General features: G+C 41.4%; 1 protein-coding gene across 4 annotated transcripts in view; it reads right to left on the minus strand.

Annotated features, from left to right (window-relative positions):
- arhgap29a (Rho GTPase activating protein 29a) overlaps positions 1-23,213 on the minus strand; it is a 32,921-nt gene extending 9,708 nt beyond the window's left edge. The window contains exons 1-9 of one of the 4 annotated variants that reach the window (XM_080515138.1): positions 23,075-23,213; positions 21,366-21,789; positions 6,097-6,240; positions 3,144-3,240; positions 2,206-2,278; positions 1,626-1,686; positions 1,064-1,210; positions 481-545; positions 103-213 (exon numbers count right to left, since the gene is read on the minus strand). In XM_080515138.1, coding sequence (XP_080371264.1) covers positions 103-213; positions 481-545; positions 1,064-1,210; positions 1,626-1,686; positions 2,206-2,278; positions 3,144-3,240; positions 6,097-6,240; positions 21,366-21,690 — 1,023 coding nt within the window. In that variant the 5' untranslated portion in view covers positions 21,691-21,789; positions 23,075-23,213. Of the gene's footprint in view, positions 1-102; positions 214-480; positions 546-1,063; positions 1,211-1,625; positions 1,687-2,205; positions 2,279-3,143; positions 3,241-4,116; positions 4,408-6,096; positions 6,241-17,855; positions 17,987-21,365; positions 21,790-23,023 lie in introns of those variants that run through there. The other 3 variants (XM_080515137.1, XM_080515140.1, XM_080515139.1) reach the window with 3 other exon arrangements.
- Positions 23,214-24,704: the final 1,491 nt, after the last annotated feature.

The raw sequence follows: 24,704 nt of genomic DNA on the forward strand, positions 1-24,704 counted from the left end.
GCAGTATGCACACACACTTAGTCAGAAAGACCTGTTGTTTTCATTATAAATCTCCAGACAAAGTCCCATTTCAGAAATGCTGCAGCTGCTTTGACTAAGTACCTGCACGAATTTGTTGCTTTGGAGAACTGCTGCGGTGTGGAGTACCAGCTGGCTGTATTCAATGTCATTCTTGAAAGCAGTCATGTAGATCTCTCGGAAAGGCATGAATTCCTTGAATGAGGAGGGAGAAAGTCTGACAGTCTATACCAGGAGTGTTTAAAAGTGTGGGAGGATGAAAATCTCCACATTGTGGGCCCCCCCCCCCCCCTTTTTCACCCCCTGGGGTGGAACAAGATCATAACCCAGGTCTCCACATTTTTCATGTTGTTCTCTGGCACCTCCCAGGGCAAGGCCTGCCCAGCATTTTGAAGCTCTATGACTCAGCAGAAAATAATGACAATGCCACTTGGAAAAAAAAAAAAAGTGAAATGTCCTCACCTGTTGACTTGCAAGCGTCTTGGCTGTTTCTGCCATTTTGGCGTAACTCTTCGCACATTCAACATCTGAAAACACAGAAAATAATAAATGTAACAACAACCGCAAGTAGATTTGTGGGAATTACTGAATTAAATGTCCAACGGTCATGTTCATAATTCAAGGGAAAAGGTGAGAAAATCCAGAGTTAAACAAAAGAGGAAGTGTTAAACGGGAAGGCTGATAATGAACATACTGTACAGCTCGACTGAATGTTCTCAGACTGAAACCATTCATTAACCAGTCCAACAAACAAAAGCTCTCACACTCCAAACTCAACCTTGAGCCTGGATAAGGCCTCATTGTTTTCAGTCCAGTTCAACTCGATCTCTTCAGGAAACTGACCCTTCAAATAATCCTCACATTTATGTTCAAATCCAATCATTGTGAAAAACCTTCCTATAGTCATAAATACCAATAGAGTGTAAAAACAGCTGCTCGTCAGGCGACTGATGTATGGGTGTTGACGCGTGACTGTCAGGTGCTAATTAGCAGCTTCCTCCGTACCTCTTCAGCAATGTCGCTATTAATCCAGTTTCTCATTCACCTGTACTGAGACGCTTCTCCACCCACGCCAGCAGCTCTTTGGTGTACTTGGACCATGCCTTGGCGTAGAGCAGTGCCGATTCCACGCCGCTGTCCTGCCGCTGCAATGTCTTGTCAACCTCTTCGACCCGAACCGGTGGAGACGGCCCTGTGACAACCAAAAGGAATCCCCCCCCGGGAGAGCTTGTAAAGGGTGGGCTTAAAGACGACCACCAGCATTAAACCCCCCCTCCCCCCAATCACACTCCTCCGACAAGCCTAAGCTTAGCAAGCAACATCTGTCAATGAGTCAGCAAGAAAAGCCCATGCTGACCTTGGATGATCGCGATATGGGCTAATTCCTTTTGAAGGTAAGGGAGGCTGACAGCGGTCTCACTACACGCATTAATCCATGGTGAGGGTCTGGACAACACCTCATGTTACCCGAGAGACAAAGCAATAAAACAACCCGCAACAGTGGTTCAGATCGAAAGCTGATTTATGTCTAAACTCTCTATATTTCTTAAGATTCAGTTTCTCAGTTTCATCATTTTAATACAGCCACATCAGACCTTTCATCTTACCTGGTGGATCATCTTTCTCAGGACCGGATCCCACAGATTCCACAGAGAGATTCTCAAAAGACTAAAAAACAAAAATACATTTTTTGGTTCATTTTCAATATACACATAATGGTAGAATAGTGGATATAATTCCTGGTGATGTGTCACAATACACTGTGCTAACATGCTTAAAATGAGGCTTATCAGGGGCACTGTTTCTTCCTCCGTGCAGTTATAAAACCAGCAGCAGGAAAACAGCAATACATAGCGTCCATCCATCATGGGAAGAGTCCCTGTGGGCAACGTCAGTTAACCTGCAAGTACTTGCTTCACCTATCTACTTTGAACATTTCTGTGTCATTTTTCACATGTTCTTGACAATTCGAAGGCAGTAGGTCACATCCTGCCAGTGACTAAATGGTGAATGAATGAATGTGTTCATGGTTTAAAACATAAAGATAACATAACATATTAGTTCAACAAAACTATCGTTCAGGAAGGTAGTAAAATGGTACTCCATTTTTACGAAATTAACTAAGCTATCCATATGACCACGGCATGACTACAGAACAAATACAGATAAATATAGCACTTTTCTTACCCTGGTTCTCTTAGTCAGGGGGAGCCCCAACACGGATCCATTCTCTACATCTCCCATAAGGAAGTCAGACACTCTGAGGAAAAATAGAGAAATGAGTATAAAGATTGGGAATATTAGAAAAGTAAAAAGTGCCGTTATGTGTTTTCATAAAAGCAACTGTGCTAAAAAGTCCATTAAGCTTTGACATTCACAACAAACTTAGGATATTTTTAGGTGCCACGAATGCAACTGATATCTTTTTTCATGACCATTAAAACATGATTTGAAAATGAATCACTGAGTAATAACCAACTGAGTAATACTGATGACATTATTGTTTCCAGTATTGGATCTTATTTCAGGAAAGGAACAGAAAACTTTGATCATTTTGATGGAAACAGAAAGTCCATCCTTACTACAGTGCGAGCAAAGTGGAACAGGTCATTTCTGCCACAAAGATCCTTGAGAGTTATGGAATGGATTTATTGAGAAAGACCTAATTCCAGGGGCAAATTCAAGAAAATAAATAAATAAAAATACACCAATTTGATATATTCACCTGAGAATGCTTTCAGTTTTACAGTATTCGTGGGGTGATTACGAGTTTGAGTAGATAGATTAATGCTTGAATTGTATGTCTTTTAAAAATGTATAATCAAATAATTGTGCAGAATGCATATGTTGCACTATGTTTCTCATCTACTTTCACATATATCATTGACATATGTACTATCGTGCAACTTAAAAAATCAGTTTTGATTGCAACGACTGTTTAAAAAGAGCAATTCTCAAAATTTCTGGCCCTGTAACAGAAATGTGCTCAAAACGATGCAGTTGAAAAACCTTGATTAGGAAAAACGTAAAGGTCGGGCTATCAGCAATTTATTGCAGTGGAAAAAAAACACAAAGTGAAATAGGACCAAAGCGGATAACATTTACAGACATGACATCATACTTACACATTGCCAAAAGTGAACGCCAATGTGTCGATAGCAGTGTAGATCTCTCCGAAAAGCTTCTGTTTGTTCTCTTCGTTCACCTCCTTAAAGTTCACTCCTGTCAAATAGTGATGAGTGATTACAGTCAAGTTTTGGTTGCAAGCCTTACCCCTACATGCTGAAGGCATCCTGTGTTTAGGGAGTCAGCACAAAGGTATGATTCATCATCCTGTGTATGATGATGATGATGATGATGGTGATGATGAAGTGTCTTAGTCACTTGTGTGCTCCTCAGAAAACACGGAGACCTCGGGATCTGATCGCATAGCAGCTCAAGCGTGTCGACTTTCTCAAACTGAAAAGCCCCTCAGAGGCATCCAAAAACAACTCCACGTTAAATCAGTGAAGATAAGCAAAGCGCAAGTGTGTATATTTGGCTGTAATCTGGTCGGGCAGTAGTTTCCTGCTGCAAGTCTAAACAAAGTGATGACTGAGGACAGAATGGGGAAAAAACAGCCGCGTAAATACGTCTGTAATCAGTCTTCACAATAAACTTCCTGTCCTGACTGAGCAGAGAGAAAATCAACTAGTAGAAAGATGCTCAAAACCGAACACTGAGCAATAAATCAGTGATGTCACTGGCCGCTCCGCTGCCTCCATGATTTCCTTCAGCTTTCCTTTCCATTAGAACAATGGAGATTTCTAGAGTTCAAAGACTTGCGGAGCGGACATTTGAAATGGAAAACCGACTTCCAAGCTCATCCAATAATTTCTAAATTTGGTTTCAATCGACTGATGTGAGGTTGGTAGTGAACGTCTAAAGTTTCTTTAGTGTATCCTGGAAAAGACAAAGTTGTGTTATATGGTAACAACGTCAAAGTACCCACCTACCAAACCCTATAAATTGTAGAACTGTCACAGTTTGCCTCCAGCTTTTCTTTTGGGACAAAATTGTCAAAGAAATATACAAGTGTCAAAAGTTCAAACTACATACCTCAAAACAGGTTTTTCTTCATCTGTTTAAAAGAAACAGATGACCACGCCGTTGTGGCTATCCGTGAAAAACAATTATTCCATCCTACCCTTTTGAACGTAACACCAACAAAGTTCCATGTCTTCGGCTACTCAGTCCAGTAAAATAAAAATAAAATATATCCAATGTAAAAAATGTTTTTTTTTTGGTTTTGGTTTTTTAATCTTTTTGGTCGTGATGCAGGAGCTGTTATGATTCCGTTACCGAAAAAAAAACCAAGAGAAGGTCTGACGTTCCTGGACCTTAGGAGCCCCTAAGAAACTACTTCAGCCAGCACCATTCAAAGCACACAACTCTTGTGTGGTTACATCTCCTCCTCTTCTGTCCAGCCCCGACCCCCCAACAGGACATCCTGAGGCTTGTTGGAATACAATGCCAGTACTTGCTCAGGCCCCAACCAGTAGTCCAAATGCGGAAGTTACATCATCAGGAAAAAATGGTATTGTTTCACTGGAAAGGCACAACACTCTTGAAACACTCACCAGGAGCGAAGTGCTTCACAGTATAGGGGGACTGGAGAAGCAAGGGTATCCCAACTCAGGGGGGGGGGGGTTAATATGAAGCTGCAGCAAGTGAACCTAATATTAAGTATCACGTGATGTATTTTTGGACGGATATTTGTTTTTGTTTTGGCGTGAAGCCAGAGTAAGAGGAAGGTGACATGTGATATATATATATATATATATATATACATACACATATATATACATTTATATTTATTTTTTTAATATAAAGGGTTAATAAAGAAGTACTAGCATCAGGAATGTAAACATTGACACATTTCAGGTTTGGCATTGATAGAAATGGTGAAAGTGCTCATCTGATATACTGTCACTAGCTGGAGGTCAAACAAGTGAGCAATTCTGGCCACCTAGTGGCAAAGACGATGTTATAGCACAGCACCTGATTATTAACAGACTGAATGAATCACAATTACTGTCCATGTTGGCCTTTAATCAATTAAGAGTTATATGAATTCCACTCATACACTCTGTGCAACCATACTAATAAGACTTAGATCATTAAGAAGCTATTTAATAAGGCTTCCAAAAAGTATTTCCTTGCTCAGGCCCAAGTGTTGCTCAATAAAATTCAGTTCACACTTATCGTGTCTCCAATGTGAAACATGTTTCAGTGTCACAAACATAATCAAGTCACTGCATGACATGTGGCACATCCAAGTACTTAATAACTGTTTATGGCACACACATCTGCCCACACCCAAATCTGTGTGAACTCCTTCCAAATATTTCAGTGAAGGTGAGGTACATTCAGGTGCAGAGTGTCCTCGGGCCTTTCTCACTCTATCATGTCACCATTCCTTATGAAGTGAACGTTTTTCAAAAAGGTATGCAGCCCCTCCATGCCCCTCTTTGCAATGCAAATTGAGACGAGGTATACTCGGGGGGGATTCTTGTGTGGCAGCCAAGTTAAGAATTGACCTGCATGCCAGATCATAATCTCAAAGAATGGGACTGAATAAGATTCCCCTGCGTAGCTCCCTCTGGACAGGCACACAAAGCACAAAGGACACCCGTTTTTCTCGGCATCTTGAAGTATCACGTATCTGACTCCCCAAAAAATACTTTCTTCCTCTCCGTATGGGGTTTGAAACCAATGCTGGTGCATTTTAAACACTTGAATGACTCCTGAAGAGCTGCATTACTTTGAAGCCCAAACAAAACTCTTCAGAAAACTTCCCTGGCAAGTAAAAAAAATAAAAAAATAAAACTGTTTTCAAGACTTGGGAAGACAGTGTAAGAGACAGGCCATAGTAATAGGTCAAAAAGGTGCAAGAGAGGAGACTGTCATGGGAGGATTAGATAAGAAGAGACATATAACAGACCAAAGGAAGACTGGAGGAGTAGCTGGTATGTTTTAAAGGAAAGCTGAGAGTTATGTGTGTGTACGTTTTAGGGAGAGCCGGTCATCTCAGCTCACCTTTGACCGTGGCGATGACAGTTCCAGCTGTACTGAGGATGTCCACCGAGTTAAGGCTCTGGTGTTTGTTGATAATGGCCTTCAGGACTCGCAGCAGCTCACCCAGTCGCTCATGGACCGCGTGATGGAGGCAGTCCTGGTGTTCTGCATGTAAACAAAAGGCAACTTAATCATACCATGTTACATGCACTCAGCTTCATAAAGTCATCGTCTACATCAGTTCATCAGGAGGCCCTGAGGCTTTAGCTGCTCAAGAGTGGTTAAAAATCAGATCTGCAAAAAGTCAAAGAAAATCAGAAGACACTTTCTGCAGTTTGATGTAGACCTGGGGAAACTGCTCAGTGCTGGGACTTTGAAAGTTGAAAGTATTCTCCTGAGAGTAGAGGAGGACACCTGCATTTGGCTTCATTGTAATGTTTAAGCAATTTACAAAGATGGTGTTCGAAGGAGTTTGGAGACGTAGTCTGTGTGGGCTCCTAAGAGAAAGGGCCAGAAACAAGTAATATGTACTGAATAAGACGACTTGTAAGTTATGCATGTGCATTTTTTTATTATCATCAACTACTATTTAAGGAGGGCTATTGTCAGTTCTTTCTTTTGTTGCTATTTTTAAAATGCCTGAAATGCTGACGGATTTAATCGAACTGATAATATGCAGATAGACTTAGTAAATATTTTATTTTGATGGTACGAAGTATGATGTCCTTTCTACAATATTTAGCATCCAAAATGAATTTTTCTTTGTATTGTGTCATGGAGTACAAACACTGCTGACCTTCCTAAATATAGGGCATAGTGTAACTGATTAGTGTGCATGTGTAAAAACTAAAGATATAGTATATGACAACTGTAAAACACCTTTTACAATCCCCAGTAGCTTTGTTAACCTTTGATCAGTACGAAAATGAGTGTTATCACACACTCTTCAGTCACAATGACAGCATGTTGCTTGCACATAAAAAGATATTTGCTATTAAATAGACCCTGCTTCAAATGAAAGTCGCCAGCTTAATTGTGGCAACATTACTGCCAGGCATCCCCAGTTGTGCTTATTTAAAACACAACAATATCAGGCTGAAACCATTCATTCACAGCCACTCGACTCAACTGTATAGGCGTCAATAGCCTACCCAGGCCAAAAGATAATAAAGGAGGATGCTCAGTGCATCAGAAATTTAAAAAAAACAAACAAACATGCTGCAGCTCTTGTGACATTGGTATCTTTAGTCTAGCGGTCAGAGAAAAACACATCCATGGTATCTTTTTCTCAGATATGACTTTCCTATCGGGGACTCACCGTCACCAAGGAAAGAGACGAAACACACTAATTGAAAGCGTGCCAACGGCACGTTCGAGGAATGAGGTCATGCGTGCGGAAATGGAAATGCCCATACGAGCTGAGGTGTTTTTAATATTCGTTGGAACAAAGGTGGGGGGTGTGACCATACTTTGTTTACCAAGGATGATTGGCACATGAGCGACAAAAGAAGAATTCATCTCTTTCCTACCTTCCTGTACAAGCCTATGATTGCACAGGTTGCTTTAACTTCACGCCTTAAACTGTATCATCTTGGTCGTGGCATTGTGCGATTTCATTTGAGCGACTACTTCGAGGTCTGATGTTGGTGCAACTTTTGCAACCAAATGAAGGTACACACACACACACACACGCACGCACGCACGCACACACACACACACACACACACACACGCACACACAGACAACATAGAATGAATACAGCCGGTCAAAGCCACATTTTGTGCTGACGATCACCCCTGGATTACCCGTCATGGAAAAGGGGATCAGAAAGACTTTAGCTGTCTCCCATTTTTTCTTTTATTCGTTAGCCCTTTTTTTCAGAGCTGGACACATAGTGCCGCCAGAGGGGCTAATGATGTTGGGTCTTTGTGGCCTATGTGACAATGCTAGCTTAGGCCTGACCCAACTGACCAGTCTGTGCCACCAATGGGTCAGGTAAAAGATGTTGGGCACAAATCAATAATTATGCAAAGGTTATTTACAACTAACATTCCGCATTAAATCACATAAATAAAAAATCTTTCGCCTTTACGGCTCTGGTAGCGTTTGCTTTTTCTTCAAGTAAGTATAACATGGAATTATAGTGCAACAGCACATATAATCATTCCATTACTATTGTTTGTAGAATCATTTAGATTTTATTTTTTTATTATTACTGTTTAAATCCCTTTATTTGGTGGTTCAGGATTTTTTTTGATGACCTACGAATACTACGATGACTTTCTATGTACATAAATACAAAAGACAGGCACAAACCAGAGAACTCTGCACTACATTATGAATTACTCCATTCCAACTTGCCAAAACCTTCTCCACAGGGCCTGGAAAGTCCTGTTTTTGCCCATAGCAACAAACTTCATCAATCTTCATCAGATGCCATACACAGCTCAATTGAGTGCCGAGTTTTAATGACATGAGCTTCTCCGCTTTTTATTGCAGCCGAAGAACTCCCCATGGGGCAGGAAATAGGCCAGCAGTGTGCTTCTGGCAACGACTACAAATGAAACCAAGACTGAATACTTTTATAGGATAGAATCAGGCCCTCTGTAAATTGTCTTTTTTTCACTAATTTCATTGGTACTATTCAAATATCTACGTATTGGACAAAGTTTGTCCAGAGTTGGGTCACAAATGCCTGGAGGCCATTCGAGTGAACCTTTGGTGAATAACAAGCTAAATTCTGGTCACCACTACTACTGGTCCAAACAAAAACTCTATTCAGAATTAAATTACCATACCCTCAGTTGTGGTTGTTTTTTTTTTTTTTTTTTTTCAATCTAACAATTGGAAAAACCTTTTAGCAAAATGTTATATAACCTTCTACGAGGACACCAAAGACAATGATCAAATAAAACGTCAAAGTTTACAAGGAGCTGCTTCAACTCTTAAGCCCTTAATTGGTCCTGGTCAGCTTAGACTCATTTATGGACATTATCCTTTGAATGACAACATACAAACAATGGCTCAAATCATTCACACAGGCTATGTTCTGTATTCATTTGCCGAGTAACCGAACCCTGAGTTTTGGAGGCATCCAGCTTTGAGCAAGATAGAGGTTTATTAAGGACAAGTCTGAACCATGAATGCCGAACGACACAGAGAGTCGTCCCTTTGCAAAAACTCCATGGGCTTCAGTCATCAATGGCGGTTGTGTGGCCCATTGGAAAATCCTAAATGGGGGCTAATTAGCAAGACATTATGGTTGCGTCCACCAGCCCAGCAGGACACAGTATAATGTACAGAGGCTGATTATTTAACCCCTCCACTGCCATTCCTAGAAGGACACAAAGACAAGAATCTCCATTCCCACCGGGGAGGCCCTCTTAGATAAACATCTGAGTATGTTGGATTTTCAGCTGGGAGTACTGTCATTTCTCAGATGGGAACTTTTCAAGAGGGAACCTCTGAGGGAAACGTTGCAGTGACAGAAGATATTTTAATTTGTAAATATTTCGAGGCCATCTGAAAGCTGGCAAAAAAACAAGCACGCTGCTGGGAAGATCATTTTCCGTCTTCCCCAGGGAAGTGTGCAGAGTCTGAAGTGGGGACCTGTTTGAGTGCCAAAAAACTCACTATTGTCCCAGGGGCCAATAGCAAACAGTGGGACTGGTCGCCTCATGGGCCTGCCACATGAAGCATTTATGGAACAATAAATCACAACGACAGCTTTTCACTTTTCACGGGAAAGGATTGCTGTCTGTGTGTGTGTGTGCGCGCGCATGTGTGTGTGTGTCTTTGTCCAAGTGTAATAGTTAGCAGCGAGTGAATTGTAAGGAGTAATAGAGGAGGAGTTTTTGTCGGTATGGGAGTCAGAAAAAAAAAAGAGGAAGGGGGTGGTGTGTTATTTGGGGTAGTACTCTCCCTTGGGATTTGTCCCAAATTTACCCCTGCACCCCACATCCCTGCTCCAGCGGGGGTTATGAGAGAAGGACAGAGTGAGAGACATTCCTGGGCATAATAAGCTCTGGTGAATGAAGGCTACAGGGGGATCAGACTCTGATCCTGATGAGAAGGAGGCCGCGGATCAGGAGCTGCTCAGAGACTGCCAGCTACGCATTGCCAGGTTTTTACTTCATTAGCGTCATGGAAACCCAACATTCCAGCCTCTTGTTTGGGAGCGAGGATGGGAGTTGCAGGAGAGAGGGGTGGCGGGGGATCCATAATGAAAACATTGTCGGATCATTCACCATTTAGATGACACCTCAATACCAAAACAATCTGACACCTCTCTAGAGCAGATTCTTCGATGACATTTTTAATGACTTTCCAAAATGAAATCTATCCACATGATATGCTTAAGAAGAGTAATGCTACACAATATATGAGAAGTTTATAGACACCTGTTTTCCAGAGGACCATCTTCCCTTTACAGTTAATGTGCAGGAGAAGGTATTTTTTTTATATTCTTGCAGTAACACAGTCAAATATTGCAAAATGTTAAATTAAATATATAAGGTTCACATGAAAATGTTTGCAAGTCACATTTTTTTTCACAATTTGGGGACCACCATTCCTCAAAAGCAGCATTTTTGTGTTTTTTTTTTTTCCCCCTCCTCAAAAGCCAGAATTTAGCAATAAAAAAAAAATCCAAATGCTTTGTCTTGACATGTACCATATGCTCCCTCTCCCAGATTGAGGACTTGGCATCGGTGGCCTGACTCTTTGAAGCACCAGACTTCCACTTGGGGCGGACACAATATGACTTGGCAACATTCCTCTTGCTGCGACCCTAGCTATGCTCAGTCATGCATTGAAAATCATGGGAGCAATGTATTATTTATGCTTCAAAACATCTGAGAGAACAGAGGGTGCTTACTGCCACAAAGCAAGTGTGAAATCACTAAACATGTCACAACCGGGTCTGTGGAGGTCCGATCAAATGGGGCTAGCTCATGGCCGAGGGGGCGAAAGGGTACGCTGGCCAGGCAAGCCGTGACTAATGTCAATCAAAACCTCTCCAAGTATCCCATTGAATCGAATCACAGCTGGAAATTCCTTCTACTCATCCTCTAAATGAGCAACTCGTAGAGCAAGGTGATCTGGAGTTTGATACAGATTATAGTGCGGTAGCTCACCCAACCCATGATTCACCTTGCACATCAAAAATGTGAATGTTGCTTAATTTATATGAACTAGAAAGTAACATTTCTCTTACTAATTCAAAAAATAATTAGAAAATAGTCATTTTGTGTTGACAGTAAACTTGCGATATGGTTCAGAAATCCTAATACAGACTTATGAATAGAATGTAAATACTTTTATTAAATAGTTGTAAAGCACTGATACAGCATCCATTCAGAACGTTGTAATTATTGCAATATGAGTCCAATTTAAGATTACGTCAAAATCAGCATGAGTTGTACATAGTAAAAATCACCTGTCTATAAAATACGTTGCTCATTCCTTAAACGACACAGCGAGGTTAGTTTTCCCTTAAAACGAAGATGGGATACACACCATCTGACGAAAACATTTTTGATTTTGTTCGGATTGTTACTTGTTTAATTGTCCAGGTGAGACGACACATTCTTGAACTTTTCAGCCGTGTGACACCTCTCAGCCAAAAGAAATGACCCCATTGTTTCAAGCAGAACTTAAACTATTTGCACAGCTATACGGTGGTCCCGTGAAAAAAGGTCCACTTAACCTTTAACACTTTGCAAGGTCACAGCGATGGGTGGCCTTTGCAGCTCTTCATATCCCCCCCTCCTCCCTGGCATACTTCCTGTTGGTTAGTGGCCCTGTTACACCTCCGTCGGCAGACCACCAGCCGTCCACTCTGCAGATTAGCAGATTACATGCAGTGGGTAAAAAAAAGCAGGGGGGAACTGGGCCTTCCCACACTTCTGTGCCTCTATGCTGTGGCATTCCCTGTTGCTTCACCTTTGAAGTCATTTTCCCCCTGACTGCGTGCACAAAGAACCGGCGTTTAAAAGAGACCCCGGGGCTAGGCACACAGCACCTTCCACCTAGGTCGGGGGCTGTTTTGTTCCCACTCTGCTGGCTAAAGCCTTTGCCAGACCCGTTAGCTCCTTTTTCGTTCTCTTGTGTTTCAAGAAAAAGATTATTAAAATACCTGACAATGAGTGAAGCACTGATTCACATATTACCCAGGAATATTTCTCTTTCTTTGGTCACGTGCATATAAATGAAATCCCACAATGTGCAGTGAAGAATTTGGTTTTTTGGAGCCCCTCTTTACATTTCTCACTGGAGCCGTCTGTCATGGTGAGGAAAGACAGCCAACCTTTCTCTCTCGATAACCCCACCCCATCACCACCACTGCCACCGCCCACTGTTGATGCAAAGCTCTGAAAGCTGGCATTCCAACTATGCTTTCTTTAAGACAAACTCCAAATCCCCCGACCATGCAACCTCCAGCTGGCAGCCAAACAGGTCAGGCGTTACCCTGAAGAGACTGCAGTTGTTGCTGAAGCTGTGTATGCAGGCAAAGGAGGGGGAATTGGCAGATCTATCCAGCACGGACAGGCCCCTTTAGTACACCTGTCAAGGGGCAGAATTGGGAAGTGAGGGGGCAGACACGACACTGAGAACAAGAGGACACTGTTTAGCTTTACTTGCATCCTAATCCTATGAAAAAGCGCATTGTGCACTGAAAACCGTCTTCAAAACAGTTGCTTTTATCACCGTCGATCCATTTCATTGAGCGAAAATGTACATACGTGAGTCAATCAAAATACAAACCAACTTTAACCATAGTTATCACACTTCTGACAGAAGGTTTGTTCATTACACATACGACAGGACTGCACCTACTAAACATTTCAGGGAAAAAAAGAAATGGAAATCCTCTGAAGAGTGAGCGACATGCACACACACACACACACACTGTGAGCCACTGTTTTGCTTCATACCATGACTACAGTTTAGCTTGAGCGGGCACGGCCCTTGAAAGAGTGTGAAGGAATTTCAGACTGGAGAGGTAAAACTGACCACGCAGTCTCAAAAAAGCCCACAAAAAAAAACCCCTCTCAACCACCCTGTTACATTAGGGAGCAAATATGAACCTTATTGTTTGAGCAAACAGCAGGAAAAAAAGACACTATAAGTCTGGAGTGATTGGAATAATCAATAAACACTCCTGCTCAGCATGTGTGTGGTATACTTGTGCAAATTCAATCACACTTTACCAGTTCCACAACCCTGCCCTTTTATTTCCCCCTCACAATAGGATCTCGTTTGAGCATTACCTGACAAGACAGACCACAACTGCTCCTGGTCATGCTTCATGCCAAATCTATTCAACGCCACACCTAACAGGGTCTCTGCTCTTTATACTGGCAGAGGAGCTCTTAAAATTACTCAACACAGCAGACAAAGATGGTGGCTGGTTAACTCTCTGTATTTCTCATCAGCCTCTCACATAGTCAGCATCACTGTTTATTAACAAGTTATGAACCGCCGCCAGCATAAGACTGACCTGGTGTGAGCCCAACGGTCAGCTCGAGGGAAAGAACAAGGCCAATCATAATGAGTGCGGGGAATTAAAAGTGCCGGAACAGGCAGAAAAGTTTAGGTGTTTTTACCTTTTCAATTCAAAATGATAATGTTTATTTTGAACCTTATTTATCGAATCTCTATATCAAAGACCTGATTTCTACGTTTGACTGATTTGAACAAAAATGAACATTGCATAAAAGGTAGAACTAGGCCTCTCAATGTAAAAAAAAACTACTTACATGACACAACATAGCGTTTATTGTGTAATCCTTTTTGCATGACTTAAATGCTGTGTAATTCCTGTCATCTACGCTAATTACCAAGAACCTGTAATTTTCAAAATCATTTATTCTCATTTGATGAGACGAAACAGACAGTACGTCATCAAACACAACATTTATCACCACTACTTTTCATTGCATAAGATCTTTTCATTCATGGTTAACATTGTGCAATATTTCAGAATGTAAATTTTGCTTTTTACAAGCATTCAATTCCAAGTTCTTATGACGACCACAGCCCAAAAAACCCAGAATGAGAAGTCATGCGTGTAGTTTAAGAAAGGATATCAAGTAAATACTTAAGCTTCCTTAGGGGAGACATTTGCCAACTTCTGTTTAAGTTTTAATCCTGGGGGGCAGGGGAATTTTCCTGACCATATCGACTTATGGCTGATGGTAAAATCTACCACTTCTGTAGAAATCAGTAGAGGTAAGACTGCCATGATTTTTTTTAAAACCCACAATCCTTTGCAGTGTGGGAATCCTGAAGCTTTATCTCAGTGTGTGGTAGACGTCGACAACCTCCTGGGACAAAGCTGCCCCCACAAAAACAGTCCCCATAACCATAAATCTTCAGTGGAGAGGAAGCAGCACTCTCACACACACACACACACACACACACACACACACACACACACACACACACACACACACACACACACACACTCCGAGACCCCCGGGGTCCCAACTTGAAAACAACTTACAAATCTTCCAAGTTCCGTTCGGCTATTAAACGCGACAAGTCAGAATGGTTTTGCCACCTGTATACAGCGTGCCATCATTGCACACATTGTGCACTGTGCAAAGAGACGTTCAGCTGCGTGGCAAATCGTTGCATGTTTTGTTTTCCTCGCGAGGAGGGGATAAATGGACCTGCCATATGTCACAATAGTCTGCACTTTAATCCTTAGGAGGGGGGCAATCCAAAGATCTAACCTGCAGGCATCAAGTACTGCTCAGACAATAGCTGCGCTTTCAAACGAGAATCACTGTGCACAATTAGGCTAATGTAATAGCTCCTGCCAGGCAGCTTAATTAGCAAGATAAGTGGCGATTTTATCAATATCTTTGAGGAAAACACAATTTGTGGCTGAACTTAAGAGCGTAACTGGATATTTAGGAGACAACAAAGGACTGCTGTCTCGTGTTTGGGATAATTTATGGGGACTTTAAATATGGGCAGAGTGAAAGAACCATAAAAGGAACTTTTTGGAGGCAAGAAGTAGCTTGCAGAGCTTTACAGTGGATCCCAGACCCGGTGGGATAGCCTGTCTAAACAGAACATAGCTGCAGCCATTAGGACAGTCTGAATTGGTGAGTGAAAAGCCCAAGTACGGCTAATTTTAGGCTGGTATTTCACAAGGGGTGATTTAGACTACAAATGACTAAAATAGCATCGAGACTTTCTCTGAGGACCAAGGCTAGAGTCACTTTCCCACAACGTTTTTACGTCAGGGGCAAAATACCAAAAACAGAGGAAGCCCTTTTCCCACATCTTATCAACATATTTTAACCAGAAAGACAAAAAACAAAACAAAGCCAGCATGCAGCGTGACATTGAGGTGCTTTTGCACACAATGATTAAAAGACAGCAGTGCAACACCAAATAAAAAATTGTAGCTCTTACTCAGCAATCTCACAGGTGCATTACACAACACCTCAGTGTCCCTTAGTGGCTTCCTGTTAATCATTAAAACTGAAGCACACATTCACAGAAGGAGGACAGTCTCTAAAATATCTACTGAGGACACTTATGAGTCACACCATATGACTCAAAGGAAAAACTTGAGCCAACTTCAGGAGAGTGAGCACGAGACGTCCATTAAGAGCGACAATATAGTGGGAAATGTGATGAAACTGAGGTGAATACACTGTAAAGGAATGCAATAATGTCAGGAGAGAAAGATTGGGTCTGTGAAATATTTGAGAGTTGAATGGAGTATCACTAGACACATTATACGACATGTTGAACCTTATGCCAGGCTTGGTGACATCACATGGCTATCTTTTAACTTGGTTTGATAAAAAAAGCAGCTTCAAGGTTTTGTTTGAGAAAAGATTATTGTAAATCTATTGACCTATGACAATTCAATTGTGTGGAAATTACATCAATATTTGTTCAAAAAGAAAGGTAAGAGCAACAGTTGTTGATTGAGTGATGAAGTGAATTGTCTTATTAGTTTTCAAGACAGTACACGGCTCCCCTTAAAACTACATAATATCTACAACATGATGTTGTTTGTCATTTGTAGAAAATCAATACACAAAAACACCGTCCATGTATGTAATGGATGAATTATTCATGAGAAAGCTTGTTTTTTTTTTCACAGACCTCTTCACTAAATGGACTTCCCTTATTTAAAATGCATTTTATAGACTGGGCAGTTTCAGTTAATCTTACGTCACATACAAATTACCTCACACACAATCACAGATCAATGGTCACAGATCACTGTCTTGCCCAAGAACAATAAATGCGTCGGGATCAAACTCCCAACTTAGAAACTTGAAGATGACTCATGGCAATAAATCTGTGTCGTGTGTTAACTATTTCTTTCTTTATTGTCAGACCAAAACACTTGTCACAAGCTAATAAATCTTTAATAGCCGTCCGGATTTGATGTATTGTCGAACTTATTTACATTTCGTTTTGTTGCATATAATGTTTGACTGTTATAATAACTAAAGTCACAACTTCTTCTCATATCTTGTTCGGTACTTTTATCAAAGTATTGGAGATGATGCATTTCTTTAACATCTCTACCTCAGAAACTTCAAAGCTGAGGGCTTTGTTTTACTTTATGGATAATTTCGATTGTTTTTTTTTTAAGCCTTTTAATGGTTCATTTTTAGTCGAATACAACTTTGGGGAATTTGAAGCTTTGAGAATGGCGAGAGGACATACGGTATCTTAAACATTTCTACTATTTCTCCTACTATTTGGTATATCAAAAAATGGTGGCGTGGTAAAAGGAGTCTGGCTTTAGCAGTCTGTCTTTACAGAGTTTGTATGTTCTTCCTGTCAGGGATTCTCAAAGCACTCAATCTGGTGGTAATTTGTAACTATAGACTGACTCAAATTCCCCACCATGCAACGTAAGTGGGATGATCATTAAAGTTGTTTAGTGGAAATAAAATCAGCTACAGTCAAAATGTGATACTTAGTAATGTGTGCCATCAATTTTATTCTAATATAAAAGCAACAAAAACCATGTAAAATTTTTGATCTTTCAAAAGTTGGGAAAGCGTCTGTAATGCAAGAAACGTGTGATTTGTACTGTAGGAATGCAGGGTAGGACAGAGGAAGTGGAAGGTGTGGTTGCGTTGTTGGCACCCTGTGAGAGCAAAACGTTTCATGAGACACCGTGCAATATTGCATACATGCCACAAAAGAGACGAGACAAAAACAAAAGCTCTCCAATTACGATCTAAACAAGGAGCAAAAGTGGGACATGGACACAGGAACAAGTACGCTGATGAAGCAGGATTGAAGTAATAGACTGAGAAGCAGAAATTCAATAGACGTGTAATTTGCAAAGCCTTCCTGTAACAACCCGCACACCTCACCTCCACCGCGAACTGCTTACTGTTGCAGCTTTTAATTCGCAAGGAGCTGACGCATAAAATTGGCCATCATTCTGCTTGGTGGCGTCAATGCATGAGAACACAAGAAGACACACCTGTGCCATTAAAACAGAGAACTGCAACAACACCCTCGCTCCAAAAATAGACGATGAGATGCGCGGCCTTTTCTGATGAAAAGTGCAGTCTCTCCAAAACAGCCTATTGTTTTGGTGAGTGAAGACATGCTTGAGCCGAATGTTTTCTTTGCTAATCTTCCTATGGGGACCCTCAGAGATCACGTCTAAATACAAAAAGGGCCACCAAGACTACCTCCAAAGCTCATGTGGTCCCTAAATGTCCCCTGTGACTTCTGTTAAGACCGACCTTTAAAAAACAATAATCCCTTCCAATTACCGGCATGTTCTTCACAAGTCGCCACTGCACAGGGTCACGACCTCAGGAGGGGGTGAAAAAGGAAATATCCGTCACGCTGTGAAGATGAAATGGACTTCACATTGACTCGACAGCAAAGCAGGCACCGTATCTCCTCGAGCATGGGGCAAAAAAGAAACGGATCCAGTCGTGCGTCATGGATCACAACCGCAACTGGAGAGCCAGTATGGAAAATTTCCCATTTAAGGTTGCAAAATAAAACAGTGGCTGAGAAGAAACCCCAAAGGGATCAATTCTGCAGCCCACAGCTATTCTTGACTTGGGGGGAAAAGATCGTCTGCAAAAGCTGCCAGTTAACAGAAGCATGGTAGTCTGGAGATGCCCCCCGGGACAATAGGTGTCAGACGCACATCATTGACTGTGAATGCAGGCACTGTTGCGAGGGCTCCAGGGCTCGAAGTTGACTATTGCCCGTGACTATTGGCTCTGGAAAAAAAAAGAAAAAGGGTTCCCTTCGGTTTCAGTGAGTGGTCTGGTTAATGAGAGGTTTGAACTATTGTGCAGGGCCGCCGAGACAATATGGCCATAAATTAGAGGGGGGATTTAAATCACATCCAATCACAGTACAAGCCGGCGACTCCCAACAATCTGTTGGCGCGCACTCTCCCACCACGCCAAAGCGATCAGCCGCAACACTGACACGACAAGAAAAAGCCACAAAAATATGAGCAAGCACGATTACAAAGTTTCAGCAATTACATTTCTGTAATCTCTTATTTTCCACAAATCACCCTCTTCCTGTACTTATCCACAATGAGCCGCCTAAAGGGAATTCTCCGTTTTACGCTCACGTGTTGGCTTCTCGGCGGCCAAATTAGCATAATGGAGCCTTTGCTTACTCGACCTGTAAATTATGTGCAGCCACACGAGAACACGGGTCACTGCATCACGCTTGTGGCCTGAGGTTTAGATGTTTGCGATAGTTGAATTGATTGTAATTATCAGATTATAAACCAGTTTCTTCCTGCGGCAAAGCTAAAACATTTCACCTGACAGCTCTGCAGCCTATGTACAAAGCAAGTGTTGTCGATAAAGTTCATCCACACATCAGATTAACTGTATTGATTTGGCCACGTTAGATAAAAATGCAACGCTATATCTGAAATAAAGTATTCCGGCAGATAGGTGCATATTGCAGCTGATGTTCCACTGCTTAAATCTGCAGCGTGCAGTCTCTTCAGCGAAGTGAAGCACCTTTACTGACCTCTCCAGATAAAGGAAGAAAGAAGAAAACATCATCTGATTCATATTTCTGAGGCTTGGATGTTGTGGCAGTGTTTCCGCGAGAAACAAAGGTAGCATCATTACATGTGCCTTGGCCTCATTTCACGTCTGGATGTTCATTACTAAAGTCTGGCGACTAAAAAGTCTGGGTGTGATCCAAAAAGCAATTGTCAAACATACCAAAGCAGAACACAATAACAACCCACGTGCAAACATGTGCACACAGACGGCCGCGGCAACCAGCTGGAGCTGGTTCCAAACAGCCTCAGCACAATATACACAGTATAACTTCAAAAGGTAGATCTGATTTAATGCTTCTCTCCCCTCTTCCCTGTTTGTCCTCTCTGTCTCTCAATACTTTAATGCAAGCACCTCTATTGCTGGAGGTTCATGATCGTCGCCTGCAGCTTCCATCAAATCTCTGATGTCCCATCAGAGGACTTTAGAGAATCATAGCAGCGAATTCAATGAAAATGACCGAAAATGTCTGTAAATCCAAACAGCATGTGTTGTAGTTCTAATGTGCTTAAAATGACCATGATCAGTAGACCATAGTTAGTTTGACTGTTGAATGATCTCAGGGACAAATACATCTCAGATTCACTTGTACAATATAAAGCATCCAGACCGCCAAGGTCTTCAGGAAGAGGTTCACCAAGTGTTCCCAGAGTCAGAAGCAAACAAGTTGAAGCAGCTTTTGGTTCCTACGGTCACCTGTGGAACAAACTTCCCGCTCACACACTCATTTCTTTTAAATCAGACCTTTAAAACATGATTATTTGCTCAGCCTTTACACTACCCAATAGATTGTATCTAGTTCCATAAAGTCTTTACTTCATTTATTCTCCTTTCCTTCATTTCCTTGGTGATATATATTTCCCTTGCTTTGAATACAATTGATGCTTTTTATTAAAAATGGAAAAAGCATCACAGATAGAAAACATTTTTTTTGGGGGGGGGGTTCTTGTTACATGCAAACTATGTATTAATTAATGCTAATTATTTTGTATTTTACCAGTAAGATAAGAAGCGAAGCCGGAGCGAGATAAGACAGGTTGAGTGACCGCAGAGCCAAGGCCACAGCGTGACAAAACAGGTACACGGGCCTGGGACTGTGTACATTGCGGGTGAAAGCAACAGTGTGTACACAAGGGCAGACTGGCAGCTACATTCCGTTATAAATCCCCTCCACTGTGCTCACACTACTCAGCATGTTTGTGTCCTTTCTACGCCGCCACAAGCTGAGATTTTTTCTTTTTTCTTTTCTTCTTTTAACTGAAGGACAGGTCTTGTTTAGAAGCCAAACAGAGGAAATAACAAAAGAAGAGCAGGAACACACTGTGGTAGTCAGAGGCAGGGGTATAAGGTGTCATGGCTTAACACGTGGAAGCCTGCGCGCGACAGGGAACTGTTGTGGAAACACGTCTTTAACAGGCTGCAGGTGAAGAAAAAAAAAAAAAAAAAACAGCAGCAGGGAGCACCTCAGGTTAGTGATGGTTAAATGTTTGGTGTGGCTAATGTGGCACGCTCATAACTAGACTGGTTAGTTGCAGATTGTTTCGTAAGTGGTGTAAGCCGCCTCTAATCCGCAGAGGGTGTGTTCACACGCTGCGAGCTCGGTTCTTGTTATCCAGTTCAAACAAGCTGTGGTGCGATCACGCTCCAAATGCAGTTGGTCAGCGGGAAGTGTGAAACACTATGAAGTAAAACCTCAGCGCAGCGTTGGAAGCTTCCAAGATGTTTCAATGTTTCATCTAAAAGGCTTCACCATTTAAACCTTCGATGAGATTTGTGTAGCCCATAAGACAAAAATCGGGCCTACGGTGACCCTGGTGATTGAAAACCTTCTCAGACTAATCCGGTTTGGATTGAATGATGACAGACGAAAGATGTGTGGTCCCATCCAACCAAGCACAAGAGGTAGAATGATGCGGAATCACTGTCATCATGAGGGAAATTCCCGTTTTAACACCTTCACTGTATATGTTTTATAAAGTTGTGGTGACGCCTTAACTGGCCCGAAATACCCCCAGAATAATCTCATGAGTGTGTCTCATTAGGGATGGAGAAATGAAACAAAGTTGTGTCACAGAAACATTGTAGAAACCGACAATGTGCAATCTGTATCTGTTAGTCACATGTTAAATAATCCAAGGGGAACACAAGGCATAAACAGCATCAAATGAATGAGACTTTTCTTGAGCATTTTCCCACAATTCCCCTCAGCCTGTCTCTTCGCCGGCGTACCTTTGGAGTTGAAGACTTCCTTGAGATGAAGAAGCACGTCGGCAAACTTGCGCACGTCGCTGACCAGCTGCATGATGTAGTTTGGGTCCGACGCCGTGACGTCTGGGTTGTCCGAGCCCACCGAGCCGCTCTTGGAGATCTTGGCGGGGCCCGCTGAGCCCAAGCTTGAGCTGGAGAGTCTGGAAATACCCAGAGACAGTCTGGTACCTCCACTACCACCTCCGCCACCACCGCCGCCGCCACCGCCACCGCCGCCGCTGCTGCTGCCACCTCCACCACTGCCCGATCCTCCGCCAGAACTCTGGCGCAGCATGGCGGCAAGCATGCTTTCACCGTCCTTTGGCCCTCAGGCCTGGTGGCTGGTATCGCTGTTTTCAGCTTCGTTTTCACACCAAATGCTGCTCCACAACTGGAATTGAGGACACTGTCAGGGGAGAGAGAGAGAGAGACACACATAACTCCTAATCCAGACCAGCACCCACTGCAATAACATGACATTACTGACTCAGTCAAAAGTATGACACAACCCCAGAGAGGATTTTGACAGCAACAAGCTGGACTCCTTCATCTTGCTTCTATTACTTCATGGTTATACTTTTGTTTGTATTTAACGGAGATTTACAAATCTTTAAATCTACCGTTTGTTGACAGTACCTCACACCTTGATTGCCCCCCGGCTTGACAATGAAAAAAAATGGTAATGTGAATATTTCACAAATATCATTTTATTTCATTATTGTGTACTAATTCACTCCAGTATATATTGCACTATAGGGATGGGTGTATTACTATACAGTAGTGGAGTAATAACGCCATTTAAAACTCAAGACGTGATCTCACACAACCAAAACAAAATATGAAAAAGACTGGCATTACACGAGCTTTAGAAAACGTCGTTACACTTGAACTTTATTTATCTTAAAAAAAAATGTCTGTCCACTATCCTATTTGGTGCTATAAGCAGGAGACATTTCAATGCTTTTTTTCTGTTTTTACTTTCTCCTTTTTTCTTATGTACTTTGTATGCTCTTTTGTTTTGTTTTTTTTATATTTGGACCTGTGTCTGCAATAATAACGAATAATAATGCATGAGTGCAATTGAAAATAAATTAAAAAAAATATATATATAAAATATATAATATATATAAAAATAATAATAATAATAAATAAGTGATTGACGAGAGACACGATTCAGGATTTAACAGCTCCATTGCGCCATGAGTAAAAACAACACTTTAGTATTAGTTTAAAATATCTCAACGTCCTCTTTTTTTCTCCTTAATGCTAAATAAAACAAACAAACTTAACTCTGCTTAGTGGGGCGCTTGAGTTAAGTCGAATAGGTACATCGTTTGCAGTAAAATCAACTTAGCAGCAGTTTTTGTCATAAAGTTGTTTTTTTTTAAACTTCTCCACAGTTCTTCTCTCGGGTGGATCGCGGCCACCATCGAGGTGGAAATAGGCGGAATAAGTGTGGTGTTTATGGCAAAATACAATTTAAGATACCGCTCTACGGATTTCCTTCACAAAAAAAAGATGAATTTTCGCCACAAACCAAGCAGAGGCGACGTAAACAGCGAGCGCAGAATTCGCGTAAATTCCAAAGTGTGAGGCGCAACTTTACGCGCACGTCTTTCACGTATTTAGGACATTTTTACCTGCGGCCACTTGCCTCTGGAACAAGTTTCAAAACTTTCAAAGGGACACACCTGCCGTTGGATCGTGAAACATCGCAGTCCCCAAAAAAAATCCCGGAGCGAAAAGAAAGAAGATGGAATAAAAAAAGAAGGATAAATTCCAGTGACAGCGCGGTGTCCGGGGGTCTCTCTCTGTCTCTCTCTCTCTCTCTCTCTCTCTCTCTCTCTCTCTCTCTCTCTCTCTCTCTCTCTCTCTCTCTCTCCCTCTCTTTCTCTTACAGCTGAGTCCTCCGATCAACCGTCTCCTCTCTCCATGTGATGGAGACTGCAACTTGTGATTGGTGTGTATGCGCGTGTGTGCGTGTGCGTGCGCGTGTGAGTTTTGCGTTGAGACCTCCCTCAACAACAGGTGTCCGTCTGCGGCGCGTCTGCGGCAATGAAGCGTAGAACTTCCTGTTCTTGCTTTCAAAATAAAGCAAGCATCCTTAAACCAGTGCAAATTATTTAAATCGAGGCAAAAGCGGTCACTGAGTATTCCATTATTTGTTCCATGTCATTTTTTGGCCGATGACCTGCGATTGGGAATCTTTCAAAGCGGGAATAAAGTACACGAACATTTCCTTTGAAACAAGTTTCTTTCATTATTATCCAAATTCAACAAACTTCATGAAAATCTTCTTGAGCTCCAATTTAATTATTTATTCATTCATTCATTCATTTATTTATAATTATTCTCGTTACATCAGATCAGGATTTACAATGAAATAATAGAGAATTTACTAATATAAGTATATCTATTCTACTCTATTTTCTTAATAAGTTATCTATTTTCGTATTGATTTTATCTACTGACCTAATGTGACTGCAATACGTGTAACAGTGTTCTTTATATATATGATCATACGTTGTTCTTAATAATAATAATAATCATTATTATTATTATTAGTAGTAGTAGTAGTAGTAGCAATAGTAGTAGTAGTAGCAGTAGTACTAGTAGCATAATTTAAAAGCTTGAATACAGCTCCCATTTTCTTTCTATTGCTCTTTAAATTGACTGTAACTTTGACAATTATCACTAGCTGGTTGGTTTATAGTGTTAAACATAAGTCACGTATCTCGAAACGACTGTTCTGTTCATATCATTAGATCATATTGCAGATTCTTGTAACTTTTTTTAATCTGAAAAGCTTTTGTTTCCCTTGACGCTTTTTCCAATGTAAAACGAAAGAGGGTAAAATCGCAATCATTTACTGCCCTCTATTGGTAAAAGTGACCAACTGCAACGTATTAGCTCAACGCTTCTGTTTTATTTAACCAACACAAAACGAAAATATTTATAGAATTTTACGAAAAACAAAAAACGACATGTTTCTGAAACATAATTCTGTAAATGTTGATATAAAATCAAACTATCAAAACGTACCTTAGTTGTTGTTAGGTTTATGTTCTTATAGACATCTCTGTGGAAGCCTGAGTGAGGGTGAACACATTTACATAATATAATGTGAATTCCACGTTCCACAGCAAGAAAAGGCCTTCCAAAAATAAGAAACTTAACATAAGCGGATGGGGAGAGAAGATCACAAATTGTTCAGTTCAAGAACCTGATGTATTTATGAGGGACAGGAAACGAGAGAGGATAGTTTCAACTGATCAGAGCCAGCCCAAACATAAATGTGTAGTTAGTTCCTTTTTTTTTTCA

The sequence above is a fragment of the Blennius ocellaris genome (genome assembly GCF_963422515.1).
Source record: "Blennius ocellaris genome assembly, chromosome: 19".
NCBI classification, from domain to species: domain Eukaryota; kingdom Metazoa; phylum Chordata; class Actinopteri; order Blenniiformes; family Blenniidae; genus Blennius; species Blennius ocellaris.